General features: G+C 41.9%; 1 protein-coding gene across 7 annotated transcripts in view; it reads left to right on the forward strand.

Annotated features, from left to right (window-relative positions):
• The window catches only part of LOC309562087 (E1A-binding protein p400-like), a 512,144-nt gene that overhangs the window by 387,605 nt on the left and 104,075 nt on the right, over window positions 1-20,464 (forward strand). For all 7 annotated transcript variants that reach the window (XM_082266206.1, XM_082266208.1, XM_082266207.1 and 4 more), the window contains 3 exons: window positions 1,165-1,406; window positions 2,681-2,854; window positions 10,753-10,800. In XM_082266206.1, the coding sequence (XP_082122332.1) occupies window positions 1,165-1,406; window positions 2,681-2,854; window positions 10,753-10,800 (464 nt within the window). The remainder of the gene's footprint in view (window positions 1-1,164; window positions 1,407-2,680; window positions 2,855-10,752; window positions 10,801-20,464) is intronic.

Below are 20,464 nucleotides of genomic sequence, written 5' to 3' on the forward strand. Positions count from 1 at the left end.
TCAACAGATCTGGTATCTGCTCCTTTGTGCACAGAGGAACAGGAGGAGCACTGCCAAAGCCCTACAAAATGACCTCCAGTAGGCCACTGGTGTGAATGTCTCTGACCAAACAATCAGAAACAGACTTCATGAGGGTGGCCTGAGGGCCTGACGTCCCCCAGTGGGTCCTGTGCTCACTGCCCGGCACAGTGGAGCTCGATAGGCATTTTCCATTGAACACCAGAATTGGCAGGTCCGCCACTGTCGCCCTGTGCTTTTCAAAGATGAGAACAGGTTCACACTGAGCACATGTGAAAGGGTCTGGAGAAGCCGTGGAGAACATTATGCTGCTTGTTACATCGTTCAGCCTGACCAGCTTGATGGTGGCAGTGATGGTCTGGGAGCCATATCCATGAAGGGATGCACAGACCTCTACAGGCTAGACAGTGGCACCTTGACTGCCATTAGATATCAGGATGAAATTCTTGGACCCATTGTCAGACCCTACGCTGGTGCAGTGGGTCCTGGGCTCCACCTGGTGCACAACAATGCCCAGCCTCATGTGGCAAGAGTGTGCAGCCAGTTCCTGAAGGATGAAGGAATTGATACCATTAAATGGCCCCCACGCTCGCCTGACCTGAATCCAATTGAACACCTCTGGGACATTATGTTTCGGTCCATCCTACACTGCCAGGTTGCATCTCAGGGTGAACAGGTCCAGAACTGGGAGAAAATACCCCAGGACACCATCTGTCATCTCATTAGGAGCATGCCCTGACTTTGTCAGGCACGCATACAAGCACATGGGGGCCATACAAACTACTTTGTACCATTTTGAGTTGCTGCAATGAACTTTCAGCAAAATGGACTAGCCTGCTGCATCATTTTTCACTTTGAATTTCAGGGTGTCTTTGAATTAAGCCCTCTGTAGGTTGATCATTTTCATTTCCATCAAACAATGTGGCATCCTTTCATTCCTAACACATTACTCAGTCCATATTAATATAGATATCCAGCAAATATTTTTTCCCCATTGAGATCTGATGTGTTTTCAAAGTGTTCCTTTATTTTTTTGAGTAGTGTACATAATGTATATATATTTTTAAATCTTGCTTTTACTTTCAATCGCATTTGCCTTGTAGTTTGTTAAAGGAACATATATTTTGTATAAATATCATTATTTAGCTGTAGGCCGTAAGAAGAAACAGAGACATGGAGAATCTGTGGTGCCTCCCCGCTCACTGTTTGATAGAGCTACACCAGGTATGCTGAAAGTGAAGAGGGAAGGCAAGGAGCAAAAGAAGAATATCCTTCTCAAACAGCAAGCCCAGTTCGCCAAGCCTCTGCCAACCTTGGTGAAACCAGCGAATGAATCTGGCCCTGATAATCCTGAGTGGCTCATCAGTGAAGACTGGGCTTTGCTGCAGGTGGGACTTTTCAGGTTGTTTTCTAATTTGTTCAGTAAATCCTGACATATCTACAATGCAGTCAATAACTTTTTGGCTTTGCTTGTGAGATTAAAATTTTTTTAAATGTTCGGCAGTTTTTTTAAAAAGAATAAAAATTTTTAGACATACATGCTGTGTGCAATTGTTTTTGCACAGAGCAGCCCTAACCCTTTTCTTCTTAGGGCCCCCCCGTCAGGGACCTCCCCCTTGACCAGTGCCCCCAATAGCAAGCCACTTACTATCAAGGCACTGGTGTGTGCTCGCTCCCAAGCTCTGCTCTATGCGTCCATAAGACACAGCGCCGTGGCTCATCACCGCCCCCCGCTCTCTCCTCTTTGGCTGTGATTGACAGCAGTGGGAGCCAATTACTCCTGCTGCTGTCTCAGCCAGTGAGAGGAGGGAGTTCTGGGACAGCCGAGGCTCTTGAGCACATCGCAGGAATAATAGGGAGCTCAGGTGAGTATTAGGGGGGCTATGGTGGGAGCAGCGTACAGAAGATTTTTTTTATCATTCTATGCATGAAGGTAAACCTTCAGCCTCCACAACCACTTTAATAACCTTGTGGCTACATGGACACTAGTTTACCCTGACTGCTGCCGCGGGAAACCGCAAAACACTGCAAAACCACAAACTGTAATTTTGACGAAATTTTACAGCATTTTGCATTTTTTGGTGGCCCACGGTGCAAACGTTCCTATCCTGAATGCGATTCTGCCACCTAAACTCTGTTAAAATCCTATGTGTACATTGACACATAGGCTTTTATGGAGTTGAGGTTAGGAGCTTTGGCAAAAAAAAAACGCCAAAAGCTTCTAAACTCAAGTTTAGTAGCTGTCAGTGTACATGAAGCCTAATACACTTTGAGAGGAGAGTGCTCATCTTGTTACAAAAAGAAAAAAATAAATAAATCTCCAGTGTAGCCCTAGCCTTGTATAGCATCGTAAGGTAGTCAACAAAAACTTCTTAGATGTTACCCACATTTTTATAAGAGAATAGAGCCCTTTCAACAAGTAACGCCTCATGGACAATGCAATGATTTATTATATGTGATAAGGCGTGTGTTACCACACCACATGATATATTAATAAATACAGAACTGGATTCATTTGTGTCTTTTATATTTGTTTGAGTTTAGCTTCAAGTGTTATCAAACTGAAATCAGAGTAACCTAGCTAGCTTTTTTAAAAATACATTAGAAAATATAGAGCATTATGGAAATTGTTATGCTTTTTCTGCTCCTCTTGTTTATTCAGGCGGTTAAACATCTCTTGGAGTTGCCCCTAAACCTTACTGTGGTGTCACCAGCTCACACTCCCAACTGGGATTTGGTCAGCGATGTGGTAAACTCGTGCAGTCGAATCTATCGCTCCTCCAAGCAGTGTCGAAGCCGATACGAAAATGTAATAATCCCCAGAGAAGAAGGGAAGGTGAGAAACTCTTGCTTGATCATGCTTTCTGTGTGATAGGCCACTATGACTTATAAAAAAGCTAAATTTGACTATAAATCTAAAGGAAAAGAAAAGATTTTAAATTATTTCACTGTCAAGTCTAGAGGCCCATTGTCATGGACGTTTTGGTGACCAGAATCGCAGAAAATTATTTTTTCTCTCTTCATCTTTTATGATTAAAAATTTAGAATTCCAGGCTTTCAATGCTTTTTGATCCCAGATTTGTTAATGTTAATTATCATAATGTCCCCTTTCACAATTGCATCCTAGTTTACCAGCTTTCTAGAGAAAATATCTCTTTTGAATATATTTAGTATTTGACTTCAGTAATTCCAACAGATTGTATTGGAACATTACGGACACTGTTGAGGAAACAATCCCTGGAATTCATCAAATCTGCCGTAGATATTAGAAGTAGATGAAGATGTTAGAAATCTGTCTCCTGTCCATGCTACAAATGGCAAAGTTGGGGATGGATTCATGTAAATGTTGGTGAGGTGTTTATGAATCTGTTGCAGAATTGCCTCAGACAGAATTTTTTCTAGGACACCATACTTCTATGCCTGGCACAGTTTACTCCAACATGGAAGAGATCACTATTCTGATCTCTGATATATCAGTATTTCATAAATAAATTTGATGCAGCTATGGAACCCAAATGTAAAGATTGTGCATATAAGGACTAATTAACCACTTTACCACTGGAGCATTTTGCTGTCTTACGTCTGGGCCACTTTTTGCGATTCGGCGCTGTGCAACTTTAACTGACAATTGCGCGGTCGTGCAACGCCGTACCCAAACGAAATTTGCGTCCTTTTTTCCCCACAAACAGAGCTTTCTTTTGGTGGTATTTGATCAACTGTGCAATTTTTACTTTTTGCGCTATAAACAAAAAAAGAGCGTTTATTTTGAAAAAATAACAATATTTTTAACATTTTTTTTATATGAAATTCCCCCCAAAAAAGATGTAAAATACATTTTTTTTTTTTTAAATTTATGTCCAATTTGTTTTCTGCTACCTATGTTTGGTAAAAAAAAATCACAATAAGCGTATTTTGATTGGTTTGTGCAAAAGTTATTGCGTTTACTAACTAATGGAAAGATTTCTGTCATTTTTGGTGTTTTTTTTTTTAACGCGTAATGGCGGCGATCTGCGATTTTTTTTTTTGCGGGACTGCGACATTGCGGCGGACAGATCGAACCCTTGACTGACATTTTTGACACTTTTGGGGGTACCAGCGACATTACTGCAGTAATCAGTGCTATATATATGCATTGTTACTGTAAAAATGACACTGGAAGAGAAGGGGTTAATTTTATTGGAGAGGGAAGGGTTAATGTATGCCTGGTGCTTACTGACGTGTGTGGGGGGAGGTGACTGAGTGACACAAGGATAGATCCAGGGTTCAGCTATGCTGAACCCTGCAATCTGACCCTGCCTGTCACTTAGGAGATCCGCCCGCTTGTGTTTACACAAGCAGGTGGATCTCCACACTAGATCCCCGACGATCGGGGAAGAGCGGCGGCGATCGCCGCTGCTCCTCCCCTGGCCCGACTCCCGCTGTGACTCCCGCCGAGAAGGGGGTGTGTCTGACGACGTAGTACTACGTCGTCAGACGATAACGAGCCACTCTGCCGCAGTAATATTACTGCAGGCAGACGTAAAGTGGTTAAATTTGTGGCACTTATTGGGAATCGCCAGAAAACTGTCATACAGCTTTCAAGAGACTCTTGGACATACATCTCAAGGATCAGAACATTAAGGGGTATGAGAGATGATTAGGGTCACACACACCTACACAGGTTGAACTGGGTGAACTATTGTCTTTATTCAACCTCAACTACTATGTAATTTGGCGCAGGACTTCCTAATATGGCCAAATGCCGTAAAAAAGTGCAAATTCATTCATTGAATCGCTTCTGTGTATGTGTTTGGGAGTTGCGGTGCAACACTTCAGAAGGTGTCAAATTTCAGAGTTTGGGTATTCCCTTTCCTGCTATGTTTAGTTCTGATGCCAGAATCCTTCTTCAGTAGTAGAAGTGGGAATATAAAGTCGTTTTATTATAGCACTTAGACTGGAGGATTAAAATTCACATGTACTGTGAGCAGCAGGGTCGCTGATAGAAATCATGGGACCACGTACAGCCTACCTGACGGGGCCCCCTTCAGCCCCACCCTCAGCCAAACGCCTGGCCCTGCCCCAGACCCAGCCTTAAAACAAAGTGCAGGTTTGTTTTCAAGTAATATTTATCTTTCTCCTGCCTGTTATAAATTTAATTATTCAAAATTAATATTGTTTTTAGAGGAGAACAGACCTCTTTAATACAGCTGCAAGAAAAAGTATGTGAACCCTTTGGAATGATATGGATTTCTGCACAAATTGGTCATAAAATGTGATCTCATCATCATCTAAGTCACAGCAATAGACAATCACAGTCTGCTTAAACTAATAACACAGAAAGAATGAAATGTTGCCATGTTTTTATTGAACACACCATGTAAACAATCACAGTGCAGGTGGAAAAAGTATGTGAACCCTTGGATTTAATAACTGGTTGAACCTCCTTTGGCAGCAATAACTTCAACCAAACGTTTCCTGTAGTTGCAGATCAGACATGCACAACGGTCAGGAGTAATTCTTGACCATTCCTCTTTACAGAACTGTTTCAGTTCAGCAATATTCTTGGGATGTCTGGTGTGAATTGCTTTCTTGAGGTCATGCCACAGCATCTGAATCGGGTATAGGTCAGGACTCTGACTGGGCCACTTCAGAAGGTGTATTTTCTTCTGTTTAAGCAATTCTGTTGATTTACTTCTATGCTTTGGGTCATTGTCCTCTTGCAACACCCATCTTCTGTTGAGCTTCAGCTGGTAGAAAGATGGCCTTAAATTCTCCTGCAAAATGTCTTGATAAACTTTGGAATTCATTTTTACTTCGATGATAGCAATCCGTCCAGGCCCTGACGCAGCAAAGCAGCCCCAAACCATGATGCCCCCACCACCATACTTCACAGTTGGAATGAGGTTTTGATGTTGGTGTGCTGTGTCTCTTTTTCACCACACATAGTGTTGTGTGTTTCTTCCAAAAAACTCAACTTTGGTTTCATCTGTCCACAGAATATTTTGCCAGTACTGCTGTGAAACATCCAGGTGCTCTTGTGCAAATGTTTTGCAGCATTGCAGCAACGTGCAGCAATGTTTTGTTTGGACAGCAGTGGCTTCCTCTGTGGTATCCTCCCATGAAATCCATTCTTGCTTAGTGTTTTACGTATTGTAGATTCGCTAACAGGGATGTTAGCATTTGCCAGTGACTTTTGTAAGTCTTTAGCTGACACTCTAGGATTCTTCTTCACCTCATTGAGCAGTCTGCGCTGTGCTCTTGCAGTCATCTTTACCGGACGGCCACTCCTAGGGAGAGTAGCAGCAGTGCTGAACTTTCTCCATTTATAGACAATTTGTCTTACCGTGGACTGATGAACAGCAAGGCTTTTGGTGATACTTTTATAACCCTTTCCAGCTTTATGCAAGTCAACAATTCTTAATCGTAGGTCTTCTGAGAGCTCTTTTGTGCGAGGCATCATTCACATCAGGCAATGCTTCTTGTGAAAAGCAAACCCAGAACTGGTGTGTGTTTTTTATAGGGCAGGGCAGCTGTAACCAACATCTCCAATCGCATCTCACTGATTGGACTCGAGTTGGCTGACATCTCACTCCAATTAGCTCTTGGAGATGTCATTAGTCTAGGGGTTCACATACTTATCCCACCTGCACTGTGAATGTTTACATGTGTGTTCAATAAAAACATGGCAACATTTCATTCTTCGTGTGTTATTAGTTTAGGCAGACTGTGATTGACTATTGTTGTGACTTAGATGATGATCAGATCACATTTTATGACCAATTTGTGCAGAAATCCATATCATTCCAACGGGTTCACATACTTTTTCTTGCAGCTGTATAGGCAGACCTGATCTTACCCTCTATTCACTTCTATAGAGTGATGGATGTAAACAGACCTGTCCATTTACATCTGCCTACCTCCAATCCATTCCTCTAAACAAAACTGAAAAGGATCCGTTCCCCTCCATCTAGCGTATCGTATTGGAGGGCAGTTGTGTGTTAATGGACAGCTGGTTTATTTACATCAGCCACTCTTAGAGCAGAGTGGGCTGTTTCCATGTCCACTCTGCATAAGCTAAGTGGACACGGACCTTTCATCTGCCCAAGCTGCTCAGCGGGGCATCAGCATACAGATCCCCCGCTGAACAAGCGGATTCCGCCCCCACGTGAAAGAAGCATTATGTTAACACACAGTGCAGGCTAAGATCATCAGCATTATGGTAACACACAGGCAGGTGATCTATCATGGCTGGCTCTGTCACAGTGTGTCACATGACATGGCTGTTGGGTGCTGACCTTGTTAGCTTATGACCAATAAGGTTACAAAATCAGCACCCGACAGCAATGTCATGTGACACACTGTGACAGAGCCAGCCATGATAGAGCACCTGCCTGTGTGTTATATCACCATGGTAATGTGCAGTTCATATTCAAATTTACCCAGGCACCCCTGCTGCCCAACAGCCTCACATAAGCCCCTTACTCTCGGATACTGAGTGTGGAGCAGAGTGAAGGAAGATAACTCCACCAGGGAAGGCTATGGGCAGCCGCAGCGGAAAGCAGCTGGGACTTGATCAGAGCAGCCAGCAATATGCAGAATGCACATCCCCCACACCCCTCCCCTCTCTCCGGTAAGCTAGTAAGAGTGGCTGAGTGGGGGAGAAATTTAAAAAAGCCCCCTTTTTTTCCACACTGAACTGTCTATGATGCTGCCCAGGCTCCCCCTGATGAGCTGCTGACACTGGGCAACAGGGCCAGTTGTACTGGCTTATCAGTGGTCCTGTCCTGCCCCCTGCCTTAAGATCCAGTGAAAGTGCTGAGATGGGTGGGAAGGGGTTAATGATGTCAAGAGGTGTCCAAGTCCTGCTTTGTAAACTTACAGTAAAATCTGTTTAATGTATTTATGTGCATTATAATAAAGCATGCTCACACAAGTGTTTTGCTTCATGACAGGGTCTCTTAAAGAATTAATTATTTATTAAATGATGCAGTACATTTAAAAAAAAACACCAAAAATCTGTGGACAAAAAAAAGTAAATTTATTTGCTTAAAAATAACTTACCGTATTTTCCAGCATATAAGACGACTGGGCGTATAAGATGACCCCCCCTAATTTTTAAGTTAAAACATAGGTTTTGGGCTATACTCGCCATATAAGGCTACCCCCCTTTCAAAGCAAGGCAACACCATTGAAAAACATCAGATTTCTCATATCTCTCATACATCTCCAAGGTACTGTAAGAAAGTATTAGATGTACTCTCTCAAAGCGCTGGCTGTCTGTGCCCTATTAATCTCCAAGGTACCATAAGTGCTGTAAATGTAATCTTTCATATATCTCCAAGGTACTGTAAGTATTACCATTAGATGTATCCTTTCAAGGCGCTGGCTGTGCGGGAAACCTGTCCTGGTGTAGTGTATGTACCGTAGCTTCGGCTACATACAGTATCTAGTGCTGAGCCAATCACGGTGAGCGATGTATTCCATTATTGAATGCAAAGCCTGCTCAGATTGGCGGAGTCAGAGAGGCACCAATCCAAGCAGGCCTTGCATTCAATAATAGAATACATCGCTCACCGTGATTGGCTCAGCGCGATATACTGTATGTAGCTGAAGCTACGGTACATACGGTATACTGGTACAGGATTCCCGCACTGCCAGTGCCTTGAGAGATTACATCTACCGGTAATACTTACGGCACCTTGGAGATATATGAGATTACATTTACGGTACCTTGGAGATTAATAGGGCACAGACAGCTAGCACTTTGAGAGATTACGCTTACTTACTTACCTTGGAGATTTTTATACTCGGCGTATAAGACAGCCCCCCCATTTTTGGGGGATTTTTTTGAGGTTAAAAAGTCGTCTTATACGCCGCAAAATACGGTACTGAACCCGCAACCTATATAGCACCCTCCTCCCACGATAAAGTCTGGCTCCTTCTGCTCCCTGTCAGCTCCCTCTTCCTGCCGCCGCGCTGCTGCCCGCCTCTCTCGCTCTCGGCTGTTGAGCGTGGAGCTGAGTGGAGGAAGATCTCTCCGCCGGGGAAGGCAACCGGGACTTTAGCTGTCAACCGAGTACCCAGCAACATGCAGAGCAGGCATGGAGCACAGAATACTCATGTGCCGAAAATTTAAAAAGTACATTGACTGCTCCTCCTCCACCATCAGAGAGGGGCCCTGGAAACAGTATTAATTCAACACCCCCTGTCTGTGAAGCTGCCTGGGCCCCCCTGCTGCCTGGGCCCAGTACAACAGCGCTGGGTGTACTGGCTTATCAGATGACTTTGATGTGGCTTCTGTCAAAGCAGTATTGTCTACATTGCAAACTAGGCAGAAGTCTGCAGCATAGTAGATGGACAGGGGCAGCTACCACTTTCAGTCTCTTGCTGAAAACCAGTAAAATTGTGTAGTTGTTCAAAGCTATGCACTTGACTTTCACTTAAAGTGACACTAAACTCACTTTTTTATAAAATGAAAAAATTTCAATGTGTCTAAATATAAGTAGACTGCACCTTCTACCTTTGTTTAATTTCTTAAATGCAAGCTGTTTTCTGCTGTTCTTGGACTTCCTGTTCTAGGATGGATACATTTGTTCTCTATGCCCTCCTAGTGTATGAGAACGTAGCCACCCATTTCTGCCCACCCCTCAGATGTACTACACAGACTCACATTGAGCTCTATTGGTACTGTAGTACTCATAGAGTAGAGCATGTGACCAGAAATAATAGCACTGCTCACTGTACACTGGTAGTGGTGGAGTGCATCGATAGAGGATAGGGAGCATCACCCAGGACCAAAAAAGAGGCTAGAAAACAACGCTAAGAGACTTAAATTACTATTGATAAAATACGGTACTATTGATGTAAAAAAAATTAGTTTAGTGTCACTTTAACCAGGGAGAATGCACTTGTCTGTAGTCAGAATCCTCCAATAAGGACAGGATATTTTAAATGTTTTAGGTAGAATTGTATATCCTATATTAATACAATAATCTGCAAGAATGTTGGTTTCCCCCCATTATACTCACTACCTACCCAACCGCCCATACCCCCCCCCCCCCCTGACTTGCACTATCACAGCTAGCACTACCACATTTACCATGACCCCAATTCCCCCTTTCCTTCTATAACTGCAATGCCTCACCTCTTCTAAACCACCTTCTATACCAGATATATGCAAACTGTGGCCGTCCCGATGTTGCAGAACTACAAGTCCCAGGAGGCATAGCAAGGCTCTGACAGCCACAAGCATGACACCCAAAGGCAGAGGCATGATGAGACTTGTGGTTTTGCAACAGCTGGAGGGCCACAGTTTGCATATCCCTGTTCTATACCTTACCCCTACTTTCCTGTTTTCAGCACCATCCTAAACACCCCCATTCATACTTTTACGAATGCTCCTTTGTGAGAAAATTCAAAGGAGCAGGATGGAAACATTTTTTCAAACGCAAAAACTTCTAATTGGTTTTCATTTGGGAAAAATCATACGCATTTGTAATGAAAACTGTTAAATATGCCTGGGATTCCACTTCATACTGCAGATGGGGGCAAAATTTTACAGACTTGAGAACAAAATTAGTTGGCTCAATAATGGCAAGGAAGAATGTCCTGACAAACAAATTTTGTACAAATGTTTGCACAAACATTTGTGTATGGCCCACTTTAGTTGGCTTTTAGATTGTTATATAACTAACCTAATACATTTTTGGCACAATTTCGCTAGTAATATTATTGATTGTCTTTTACTTTATATAGATCATGTTTGAAGCTAACCCTAAGAAGAAAACAAAGAGTATATACAAGGTTTGTTCTTTACACTTTTTGTATCGAGAACATTTTTTCTGTTATTTTTATAAACAACTGTTCTAAAAACTGCAAAAGAAAGTTTATTACATTTATTTCTTACAATACTGCAAGAAGTTGCATCAAAACAGAAGATTTTAACTTGATTAGGTTTACCTATAAAAAAAAAAACCTACATTATTGAGCAGTAATAGAATTGCAATCATCTTCCAATTTCTGATTTCCTTGCAGTTGTCAAGAATTAAATTAAAAACGTGACTAGATGCTAAATATATTAAATTTGTAGAAAAAATAATATCTTCCGGTATTTTGAGGAAAATAAATTATGTTCTAATATATCTGTATTAAAAATATTTAATTCATGAAAAATCTGTTGGGGCTTTTGTAAAGTTTTTGCAGCTGCCTATAAACTCTTCTCAAAAGGCTTTTCTTTATGGCAGACTAGGCTTAGTCTTAAGGCCCGTACACACGTACCGATCGTCGGCATACAAACGTCGGCGGACGAAAGATCTGCCGATTGTACGCTTGTTAGTATGGTGCCTCCGACAGCTGTCTGCGCACATTCTGCAGGCAAGAGTCTTTCTTGCAAACATTAAAATTTTTGTATGCCGACACCAGAACGGACGATTGTTCGCCAGTCAGTACAGAATTCTGCCGACAGACCGCAGATTTGCAAGACTGGGCATGCTCAGAAAAGAAAAAACACAGGGAAAGTTAACCATTACATGACATCACTTCTGCAGTCGGCTGTAGTCGGCGGACAAAATTCTTGGGCAGTCTTTGCACTTTTCAACAGACACCGACATCCCGGGGAGAAAAGACGAACGTTTGTATGCCGACGATTGGTACGTGTGTACGGGGCTTTAGCTTCTTTTTTTTTTGGTGTATGTATTTATTGACCAGTTTATATGTGTACATTGCAAGTAATCTTTTTTTCTTAAACATTCATTAACCACTTCAGCCCCGGAAGATTTTACCCCCTTCCTGACCAGGCCCTATTTTGCGATTCGGCACTGTGTTACTTTAACGGACAATTTTTCCCACAAATAGAGCTTTTTTTGGTGGTGCGATTATGATTTTTTGCGCTATAAACAAAAAAGAGCGCCGATTTTAAAAAAATATATATATTTAACATTCTGCTATATGACATTCCCAAAAAAAAAAAAAATCAAAATTTTTTAACATTTTAGACCAATTTGTTTTCTTCTACATATTTTTGGTAAAACAAATCGCAATAAGCGTATTTTGATTGGTTTGCGCAAAAGTCTTTGCGTCTACTAACTACGGGAAAGATTTATGTAATTTTTATGGGTTTTTTTTTTTTTACTAGTAATGTCGTCGATCTGCGTTTTTTTGCGGGACTGCGACATTGCAGCAGACAAATCGGATCCCTAACTGACACTTTTGACACTTTTGGGGGTACCAGTGACATTACTACAGTAATCAGTGCTAAAAATATTCACTGTTACTGTAATAATGCCATTGGCAGGGAAGGGGTTAACCCTGTGAGTGATCAAGGGGTTAAATGTGAGCCTAGGGGAGTGATTCTAACTGTGGGGGTGTGGCTTCTGAGATGATCATAGAGACATGTGATCCTATATAGCAAGATCACATGAGCTCTGTGATCATCCCAGGGAGAAGGACGGTCGGCTGTGTTTACAGCAGCTGACCGTCCTTCTCTCTCAGCGTGGAATGATCGCGGGTGTCAGGCAGCAATCGGAGCCACCTGACACAAGCATCGGCTTCCATTAGACTCCCGAGAGCCCCGTACATGTAGGGTGATTTGCTTGGTAGCGGCTACCTGCCGCAAACAGGTTAAAGGACATGAGAACTTAGACAAGTAGGTTATGTTGCTACCTTTAGATGATTGGACACTGGCAAACAAAGTTGTAAAGACAGCCCTAGCATAATCCGACTTGAAGCAGGTCCCAGTTTATAGTAGGTAGCCTTTCCTTCTTTTTCAATGACCCATAATTTTTCATGCATAAGTTTTGCATGCAAAGGAATCAATTGAGAACTTTTTGATCCAGCATGGGGTGAATGTAGCGCAATGGACAGTGAATAGGTTTAAATAGAAACCCTGAAAACTTCCCTCCTCTGGAATAGTAACTAGGCCCTCTTGAGGGAGGAGCTGCTGGAGAGCTTAGTCATTTTTCAGTCATTAGCGTCTCGTCCCAGAGGTTTGGGCTCTTTACCTGGAGATGTTTAAACATCTCTGTTGCAGGAAGGGGATACCAGATGTGGATCTTTTGGCATCCAGGTTCAACAGCAAGTTTTGTCGCCAGCACTAGGGACCCTTGGGCCTTTGCAGTGGGTACCCTGGAGACTCAATGGGATTAGTTCAGTTCAGTCAGTGCCCTTCTCTTGTTCAAGTTTCTTCCTCGCCTACTTTTCAGGATGAAGAGTCAGGGCATTCTAATAATCCCCATTGCATTAACTGGTTGTGGTACTCCTGGCAGGTTCTCTGTAGGGTTTTCCAGACTGGCCAGATCTTCTATCCCAGGGGCTGCTTCATCATCTTTCTTCATGGTCAAGGATGGCAAGGATATTAAAGCCCTAGTCCTCAAGGACTTCATAGAAACCTCATCCTCATTTATCGGTTCAGAAACCTCTCTTCGATCCTATCAGGGATATTCCCCTGTCTTCCCTCTCTCATTAGGTGATCCTTCCCATGGCTGTCACCTCTGCAAGACATGTCTCAGAGTTAGCGGCTCTATCCTGGGAGGAACTCTTCCTGGTTGCACAAAGGTAAAAGGTTTTCTTTTGTCTTGCGGCCTAAGCCCTCTTTTCTTTCCAAGGTGGTCCCCTCCTTCCACCTTAACCAGGACAATGTGCTTTCTTCTTTATGCCCTGCTCTGTAGCATTTCAGGGAGATATCTATTTGCTGTCTAGATATAGCAAGAACTGTACCTAAGCGCTGCTCTGCGTCCCAGGTACAGCTTCCTTTAGTCCACCGATTTTGTTTGTCCTTCTGAGAGTTCCCATGGGGACATCCTGCCCCCCATTTCGCCATTGCAAGGTTAATTAAACAAGTCAGTTCTCAAATCTACAGTATGATGTATAAAATTCCTCCCTTTACTACTTCCTTTAAGGCACTCTTTGTCAAATCTGTCAGTGCTTCATTGTTTTTTCAACATTGGGCATCTGTCTCCCAGATTGGATGGAACATCTTTGGATGCCTTCACGCAGAAAGTGACAGTAGATAAAATCATGCTTTGAACCCTAACAAAAAAGGTGAAGGTGACTGATCAGAAACTAGTGTAGCCTTCAGAATCCAGGAAGAGTTGGATTTTGGGCTCTAAGCAGAAGCCCACACCCCAGCTCCATAAGAAGAACTGGACTCTCAAGTCCACTTGTTCTTAAGGCAAATCCTCCTTAAAGTGAAGGGGTGCCCCCACAAGTGCAGTTGGGGGGACACCTATGGACCTTTGTGGCTGCCTGGACTTCGGAAGTCTGCAGTGATGTCTGAAGTTAGCAAGCTAGAGTTACCCTTCATTCTCACCTGCAGGCTTTATGCACTCATCGTCTTTGAATCCACAAAAAAGACAGATTTTCTTTCTGGTCCTGGGGAAGCTGTTGTCCCAGGGGGTCATCATACTGGTGCCAGCAGAGGAGAGGTCTCAGGGCTTCTATTATTCCTACTTGGGTTCAGCAGCCTATAGTACCTGGCCCAAAAGTGTTCAACCTTCCGTCTCTACATCTGTGGAGCTCACCTTGCTACCTTTATTGCTGCTCGTTTAACAACTTGAGTCTGCTCACCCCAAGGTCTCCAGCATGGGGCCCCTAAAATTGCCCAAAACCACTAAGACCTTCCTGTTCTCTCTTAGAGCCTATCCTTTATGGTGCCTAGGCTTTAACCTGTAATGCTATTTAGTACTCCGTTTACAGTAGATGATAATCCCGTGTTCAAGGACCCAAGTAGACGAAAGGCTAATGGCCTTTTTTAAGATTTTTTTCCTTGATGGGCCCCTCCATGCAACCTGCAGTTGCTTCCATGGCAGTCTTCCAGACCTTTGCTCTTTGGCGTAAGTGCAAGACTGAGATCCTAGTGGTCTTACACTAGGATGAACAGCATGCTACACTGCATGAACAGGTTAGCTTGCCAGATTTCCAGGATTAGCCTCTGCTTCGCCCATATGCAGAGGATTCTTTGTCTCAAATGCTATTCCATTTCTTGGAGTACAGTACAGGACATGGGTCCCCTCTGTTCTTTATGATCTTCCTATTGCTTGCTATGAAAATGAGGCTAGCTGGGAGTAGGAGGGGTTATATATTCGGTGTTTTTTCACCTGAAGGCAGCTGCATATACAGTAACCATAGTTAATGTAGAACTATGGGCAAAACTTTCTTCATTTCATTTTAGATAGAGCAAGAGAGGGTTATAACCCGTCAGATTTTTTTTTTTCACCATCTGTGTCCCATTGTGGAGATTTTCCTTCACTTCCTGCCCTATAGCCAAACAGGAAGTGAGAGGATATTCCTGCAAAATAAGGGAATTCCATGGGGACCCCCCCGGTGACCAGAACTAGTGTCCCCATTGGATAACTTCCTCTCTATTACTTCTCTGGGGACAACCCAAAATGTGAGATTTTATTGTACTTTCACTTTCAATGTTAATGGTGGGGACAACCCAAAATGTGAGATTTTATTGTACTTTCAATGTTAAAGCGGTTGTAAACCCTATGAAAAAAAAAATAAAAAAAACCCTGCAAGACAAAGGCATAATGAGCTAGTATGCATCGCATACTAGCCCATTATGTTTAACTTACCTTAAAACGAAGCCCCGACACGGACCCCCGGACATCGATGCGGGCGCTGCCATGATCCCTCGTCGTCTCTTCCGGGTTCGGCGGGTTCGGCGGCTCCGGCGCGCTGATTGGCCGGAAGAGACGGCTCCAGCGCGCTGATTGGCCGGAGCCGCGATGACGTCACTCCCGCGCATGCGCGCGGGAGTGATTTTTCCGGCAAGCTCCCGGCAAGTTAATTGAAGGTCCCCCTGGACCTTCAGAGCGCATGCGCCGCTCGCGCGAGCGGCTGCATGCACTGTAAATATCTCCTAAACCGTGCCGGTTTAGGAGATATTATTTGTACCTACAGGTAAGCCTTATTATAGGCTTACCTGTAGGTAAAAGTGTCAAAAAGCGGGATACAACCGCTTTAATGGCGAACAAGACAAATAGAGAGAGTGAATCTCCTCAATGGGGGCACAGACAACAGTATAAAACTGACAGGTGTTTTATTCCATTCCCACTCTATCCAAAACAAAAATAACGTTTTGCCTTTAGATATAGTTTAAATTGATACTAAACACACACTGTTAAATTTTCATGATTCCTTCTCTTTCTGTATGTGGATGATAGAACTGTATTTTAACCACTTCTAGACCGGAAGATTTACCCCCTTAATGACCAGGCCATTTTATAAGATTCGGCACTGCAATACTTTTTTTTTTAATCAAGAAAAATATTTTTATTGAGTGTAACAATAAATTGTACAATTTACAACAGGCACGTCAACTTTTAAGCAAGGGTCAAAAATACAACTTCTGGTATAATAATGAACTGTAGACAGTCAAACAGCAGGGTCATACACCCTGTATATACAGTACTGTATTCCCTGAGTAGTTTACTATACCAATATCTGTCAGCTGTGCAAACCAGTGAAGTGCAATATAAATAGTTACCTATTATAGGTTACATAGCATTAGAAACAGAGAAGAAGAAAGGGGGGAGAGGGGAAGGAGGGAAAGGAAAAATAACCCAGCGAGAATTTCCTTCAAACATATCCCAATACCACAGTGTTATTTCTCTCAACTCTCTAAAAGCCTGTTTAGTATCAACTGATGTGGTGCCAGGCCTGGAACATTTAGTCATGGTTGCCACAAGGAACATAATTTTTTAGGTACATTGCGGTGTTAGTATGTTACATTCTCACGTATACAGTATCTCACAAAAGTGAGTACACCCCTCAAATGTTTATAAATATTTTATTATATGTTTTCATGTGAAAACACTGAAGAAATTACACTTTGCTACAATGTAAAGTAGTGAGTGTATAGCTTGTATAACAGTGTACATTTGCTGTTCCCTCAAAATAACTCAACACACAGCCATTAATGTCTAAATAGCTGGCAACAAAAGTGAGCACACCCCTAAGTAAAGTACAAAAATATTTTGTGTGGCCTCCATTATTTTCCATCACTGCTTTAACCCTCTTGGGCATGGAGTTCACCAGAGCTTCACAGGTTGCCACTGGAATCCTCTTCCACTCCTCCATGGGGACATCCCAGGGCTGGTGGATGTTAGAGACCTTGCGCTCCTCCACCTTCCATTTGAGAATGCCCCATAGATGCTCAATAGGTTTTAGGTCTGGAGACATGCTTGGCCAGTCCATCACTTTTACCCTCAGCTTCTTTACACAAGACAGTTGTCATCCTGGAGGTGAGTTTGGGGACGTTATCATGTTGGAATACTGCCCTGCGGCCCAGTCTCCAAAGGGAGGAGATCATGCTCTGCTTCAGTATGTCACAGTACATGTTGGCATTCATGGTTCCCTCAATGAACTGTAGCTCCCCAGTGCTGGCAGCACTCATGCAACCCCAGACTACGACACTCCCGCCACCATGCTTGACTGTAGGCAAGACACACTTGTCTTTGTACTCCTCACCTGGTTGCCTTCTGGAATGACACCCATGCAGACTAATTTGATGCAGTGTGCGGCGTAATGTCTGAGCACTGACAGGCTGACCCCCCACCCCTTCAACCTCTGCAGCAATGCTGGCAGCACTCATACGTTTATTTTCCAAAGACAACCTCTGGATATGACGCTGAGCACATGCACTCAACTTCTTTGGTGGACCATGGCGAGGCCTGTTCTGAGTGGAACCTGTCCTGGCAAATCACTGTATGGTCTTAGCCACTGTGCTGCAGCTCAGTTTCACGGACATTAATGGCTGTGTGTTGAGTTATTTTGAGGGGACAGCAAATTTACACTGTTATACAAGTTGTACACTCACTACTTTATATTGTAGCAAAGTGTAATTTCTTCAGTGTTGTCACATGAAAAGATATAATATATTTACAAAAATGTGAGGGGTGTACTTACTTTTGTGAGAGATACTGTAGGTGTGGCATTCACCCGTTCCACCCATTGTTTCCTGGTAGGAACAGGCAAAGACATCCAGTAACGGGCAATTAATTTACGGGCAATAAATAGGAAAGGCATCCCCGCAACATTTGCTTTTGGACCTAAAGACTACTCCCAGTATACAGATCACAGGTTCTCTAGGAAGCTGAAAATGATATACTTGTGAAATAGTACTTATGATCTCTGACCAGTATCTGAATAATTTGGGACATCTCCATATCATATGTAGCATGTCTCTGTGCTCTTGTTCAAATTTTGGGCAAAGAGGAGTGTCTCTACTCACCTACCTCTGCAGCTGAGTTGGTGTTCTGTAAGCTCTATGCAGCAAAAAAAAAAAGATGAGAGAGCCTCTGCGAGGCTGATACTGAAACCAGAGTCATGGACAACAGACATAGTTCCCTGTGTCACTGTCAATACTGCCCATATCTCTTGTCAGAATATTTATACTGCTCTGATATAACAGTGTCTATTTATGTAAATAAGCAAAGATCTGTAAATTCGGAGAATCTCAACTTATTTCCACAAATCAGTATGTAACGAGTTCTTTTTAATCGATTAATTTCTTTTTAACAGCATATACAATACCAATCTTAGTGAATACAGTCTACAGTAGGGAATAAATAAGTATATTTATTCACAAGACATGTATTTACAATAAATGGTTAGACTTGAGGTGACACAAAGAGATAACTTTTACATAAAATACAAACTTAAAATGATAAATGCAATGTGATATGTAGCTCTTTGATGAAATTAAAAAGAAAGCAAGATTACGTTTTCCCCAGGTATAGTAGAAACCATAGATAAGTGTTCTATATAATCAGACAATTGTCTGCGAATCGTGCAGCCAACAGTCACTCCGCTGCAGTTAGAGTGAGAATAGGCTATGCAAAACGGGAGACTAAATCGCTAATATTGCGTTAAACTTGATATTTATAAAAACGTATAAAAACAAAAATCGTTTTTTAGAGAAAAATCTAATATGCTTCATACGGCTGAGACTGTAATCTTGTTACCCTTAAATATGACATTTAAAACATATAAGGAAGGAAATAAACGATAGTAAATAATAATCAGATAAATAGCAAGGTATATTTACCACATTTAAAATGGCTGCTAGCTTAAAATGGTCGTTACCATAGTCCTTAAGATGGCTGCCTTCCCAAAATGGTGGCTGGTTAGGGAGGAGTTTCGTTTGGCGTCCTTCAAAGTTTCAGATAAAGGATGGAGCAAGATGGAGTATGTATAGATGAGTATATGTATGGATGTAAGTGTAGTGTGTGTGTTGGAAGTGTAATGAATGTTGTCGTAATGTGTGTGTGTCCTATTACATCTGGGTTTCCCTTTTTATATTGTGTTGAACAAAAGGACAGTAAAATTACCATAAGCTAAACCCAGAAGGAGGAACTTTATCCCCATTGGTTGGGATCACTTATCCATTAACTGGTGAGGTCATTGGGCTACACCTCTACTAGTCATCCAGTATATTGGATATTAAAATTATATGATAAGTTCTTCAATTAAGAATAATCATAACAACAATATAAGAATCTATCTATATTCTCATGGTATATACATGTCCATCTAATATCTCCATCATGTATCTAGGTAAGGATTGAACCTGGTAACGGCATTTAATAAGGATATATTATTAATACAATATATATATATATAGATTGGAAATTACTGATTTACCCAGAGACTACATTTAGTAGCAGTCACCAAAGGGGGCAGTATTGTATTACTCTTAGATTCAGTATATAGCATATAATAGCATTATTATTACACTGATAACCTTTTTGACCTCTGGCTAGTGAAAAGCCTTAAATTATCAAAATCCTGTCAAACACTTCAGACTTTGTGTCTAGGATGGAGGATCTATAGCGGTCATAAAACTTAAGGAACCTTAAAATGTTTCTAAAAAGAAGTAATTAGCTTCAAGACACATAAGTCCTTACACATAATAGAAAAGTATTCTATATATATATATATATTTACCCAACATTATATATTCCACTATATCAATAACAGAACAATACATTGTTGTTAATATACATCTTACAGATGAGGATGCTTTCTAAAACGTATTTTTAAATGAACCTTTAAAAAGAAATATACTGAACTTATTGTTCATTGTTATACACAGATAAGATTATAAACTGGACTAGCCACCAGTGTCTGGTATAGTGTCTGGCTAATTGACTCTTATCTGATGAGATGTAACAAGGGCCTCATTATTTACAACCAAAGAAAGACAGAAATATCTGTTGAAAATATAAGACCTTTTTGTAAAGGCATCTTGCTCAAAAGAACATAAACTTTTAATGACCTCATGCAAGATGGATGCTGTATTGTTCAGAATCTCTATATAGGACTGAATATACATGGCCTTTATAATTCCATTTTTCTTTTATTTAATCTCCCCAATAATCCTGACACTCTCTCCCAGCCTCTTTTACATTTTAGTGTAAATGTTTTCTGTAGGGCATTAAATATACTGGAGTATGACCTAGTTATC

The sequence above is a fragment of the Pelophylax lessonae genome (genome assembly GCF_965119305.1).
Source record: "Pelophylax lessonae genome assembly, chromosome: 1".
NCBI classification, from domain to species: domain Eukaryota; kingdom Metazoa; phylum Chordata; class Amphibia; order Anura; family Ranidae; genus Pelophylax; species Pelophylax lessonae.